Source organism: Limulus polyphemus, unplaced genomic scaffold (genome assembly GCF_000517525.1).
Source record: "Limulus polyphemus unplaced genomic scaffold, Limulus_polyphemus-2.1.2 Scaffold1136, whole genome shotgun sequence".
Lineage (NCBI taxonomy): Eukaryota > Metazoa > Arthropoda > Merostomata > Xiphosura > Limulidae > Limulus > Limulus polyphemus.
Window position 1 is genome coordinate 267,227 of NW_013666746.1, and position 2,681 is coordinate 269,907.

Below are 2,681 nucleotides of genomic sequence, written 5' to 3' on the forward strand. Positions count from 1 at the left end.
CTTTTCAGAAAAAATGAAATTTTTCAGTCATATTCACACGAATTGATGTATTTATAATTTGATTAATATTTAGTAGATCTTCGAAGTTGGTTTTTTTTGGTTGTTTCTTGACTTGCCGGTCGAGTATGGCCCAGAGGTTTTCGATGGGGATCATGTCAGGAGATTGGCTCGGCCAGAGCAACTTCTGGATACCATTTTCTTCCTGCCACTTTTGGGTGTTTCTAGCAGTGTAACACGGTGCTCCATTTTCCTGGAACAACGTTGTGTTCTTGTCCACAAAACCCGAGGAATAAAGTGGCAAGAGTCCTTCCTCCAAGATTTCGATGTATTTCGCAAAATTTATGTTGCCAACGCACTCCACTAAGCTCGATCTCCCACCAACCCAAACCATCATGCTGAAACCACCATGCTTCACAGTTGGCTGCAATCCGTTGTGCCAAAACTCTTGGTGAGGCATTCTCCAGACCCATATCCTTCCACTGTCCGAACATTGAGCAAATCTTGATTCGTCTGAGAACAATGCGGTCTTCCAAAAGTCTAGAGGCTTGGTCACTTCTTTCGTCTGACTATGTTGGCAGGTCTTAATAAGGTCTTCCGTCTAGCTGCTCTGCAACAATAACCCAATCTGTGGAGAATCCGTTGAACAGATTTCAGGCTCATCCTACCAACTTTGGCCACTTCTGCAGTCGTTACTCTGGGATCCATTTTGATGCTCCTCTTGACAGCCCTTTTTGTCCTCTCCAATGGACCAGGACGACCCAGATGCTGCTCAGTTGTTTCCTTGCCGTGTTTCCTGAACTGCACGATGATTCTGTTGATTGTGAAAAAGCAGAATTCCCAAATTCTGTGAAATTTGCTGCTGACTTATCCACCATCTGCTTGACCAACTATCCTTCCTCTAACAAAATCTGACAATTCGAGAGAACCTTGAGTTCTAGACATGTTGTAGCACAAGATAATTAGTGTACGGAACATTTTCATCTATATAGTGCTCTGTGAACACAAATTAGTTAGCATAAATCAGTTAAATGACGAAAAATTAGGTGTCTATTTACTTGTGACCACTCAGTGTACATTAGAAATGAGTAACATTTATTACTGTTTTCATCAAAAAGGAGTTAATACACAAAAACTTGTAAAAACATAATGGTGCAGATAACCCTCAAGTAACTTTGCATGAAATTCAACAAAATAAACAAAAAACATAATGTTCTAAGACGTATCAATAGGTATCTCCACCTGACACAGTGACAGCAATTCCTATGCCTGTACAGCCAAGTTGATATGGCAGTGTGATAGGTCTGCCATTTGAAAAATGATTTATAACTAACTTGTACAAATATTTAAACATCAGGTGCTTTGAGTAAATGTTTAAATATGTTTATTCATGATTTTTAAAAAAGTATTAAATACGCTATTTCTGAACACAATAGGCAGTAGTAAGTTAAATTATAATTACTCTTAACATGTTAGGCCTGTAGTAAATGAACAGTAATAAAGTATAACTATTAAATTGTTTGCCAACACAGTTTCCTGATTTTAACATAGAAATTGATATAGTCTGGATATCTGTCTAGAAACATTGTCTTTTTAGGCTTAGCACTAAAGTTTATAAACTAATGTTCATAGTAATATAATTTAATTGTAATGAACTTACTGTATAACAATAAAATTCAGTCACTAATATCAGTATGTTAATCAACTATAAAGTACTTATATCCCACAAATGTATTTTAACATTTTCAGGAAAGTCCAAAGAGCACATCCTCACTGACATGTGCAGTACTTGCTGTATAAGAATTAACATAGAAATTATGAACTTTTACTAAGTTTACTAAAGATTTTGAATTCTGATGATCACAAGCATCTAAAATTCTGAAAATGACCACTGTAGTAGAAGATTTCCCATCAAGTGAAACAGAAACTTCATCTTCCAATGAGCCAACTTCTGAAGACAAAGATACAAACAGAGATTTGTTGGGGAATCCTTCAGAGCCTCTTAAGTGTGAAATTTGTAGCAAAGTTTTCATTTCATCAAGTTTTCTCATGTGCCACATGGAAATCTATCACAAAGGTAAATGAGATTTTTGTAGAAAATTATTTTATGTACTAATTGTTATTTAAATTTACATCTGAATGTATTACTAAAAATAATACAAATCAACTTTGATAGCTATGAGAAGCCAATCTTCAATGTCTGAATTTAATCAACTATTATATATGCATATAATAGAAAAACATAATATACAAACAATAAGAAACCAGTTGGTCTTTCAAGGTATCCCTACATACAATACACCTACCAAAAGAAAAATAGTTAAACACTCCCTTTATATTTCAGGAAATCCTCAATTCCTCCTTGAAACTTGTAAAGTGCTGGCCTCTGCTACTTCTAATGAAAAACCATTCCATGTATTAATCATCCTGTTAGAAAAATATAACTATGTAACTGAAACCTTCCCTGTCTTTTTTTATTTTAAACTTGTCCACTCATCCTATTGTTTTCAGAATGTGGAACAAAGAATTGAAGGCATTTTATTTATCCTTAAATAAACATGTAAACTTCAGTTAGATCACTCCTTTTTTTTCTCAACATAGTACAAGTTAATAATGGCTGGAGACGGCTTGAATGGGTAATGAAGAAAAACTTTAATATAACAGCAAATGTACAATGTTTCGAC

The 2,681-nt window shown here is 34.8% G+C and overlaps 1 protein-coding gene across 3 annotated transcripts in view; it reads left to right on the top strand.

Moving 5' to 3' along the window:
* LOC106462296 (zinc finger protein 436-like) overlaps positions 1-2,681 on the top strand; it is a 25,525-nt gene that overhangs the window by 6,727 nt on the left and 16,117 nt on the right. For all 3 annotated transcript variants that reach the window (XM_013922195.2, XM_022389502.1, XM_022389503.1), the window contains exon 2: positions 1,747-2,074. In XM_013922195.2, coding sequence (XP_013777649.1) covers positions 1,882-2,074 — 193 coding nt within the window. In that variant the 5' untranslated portion in view covers positions 1,747-1,881. The remainder of the gene's footprint in view (positions 1-1,746; positions 2,075-2,681) is intronic.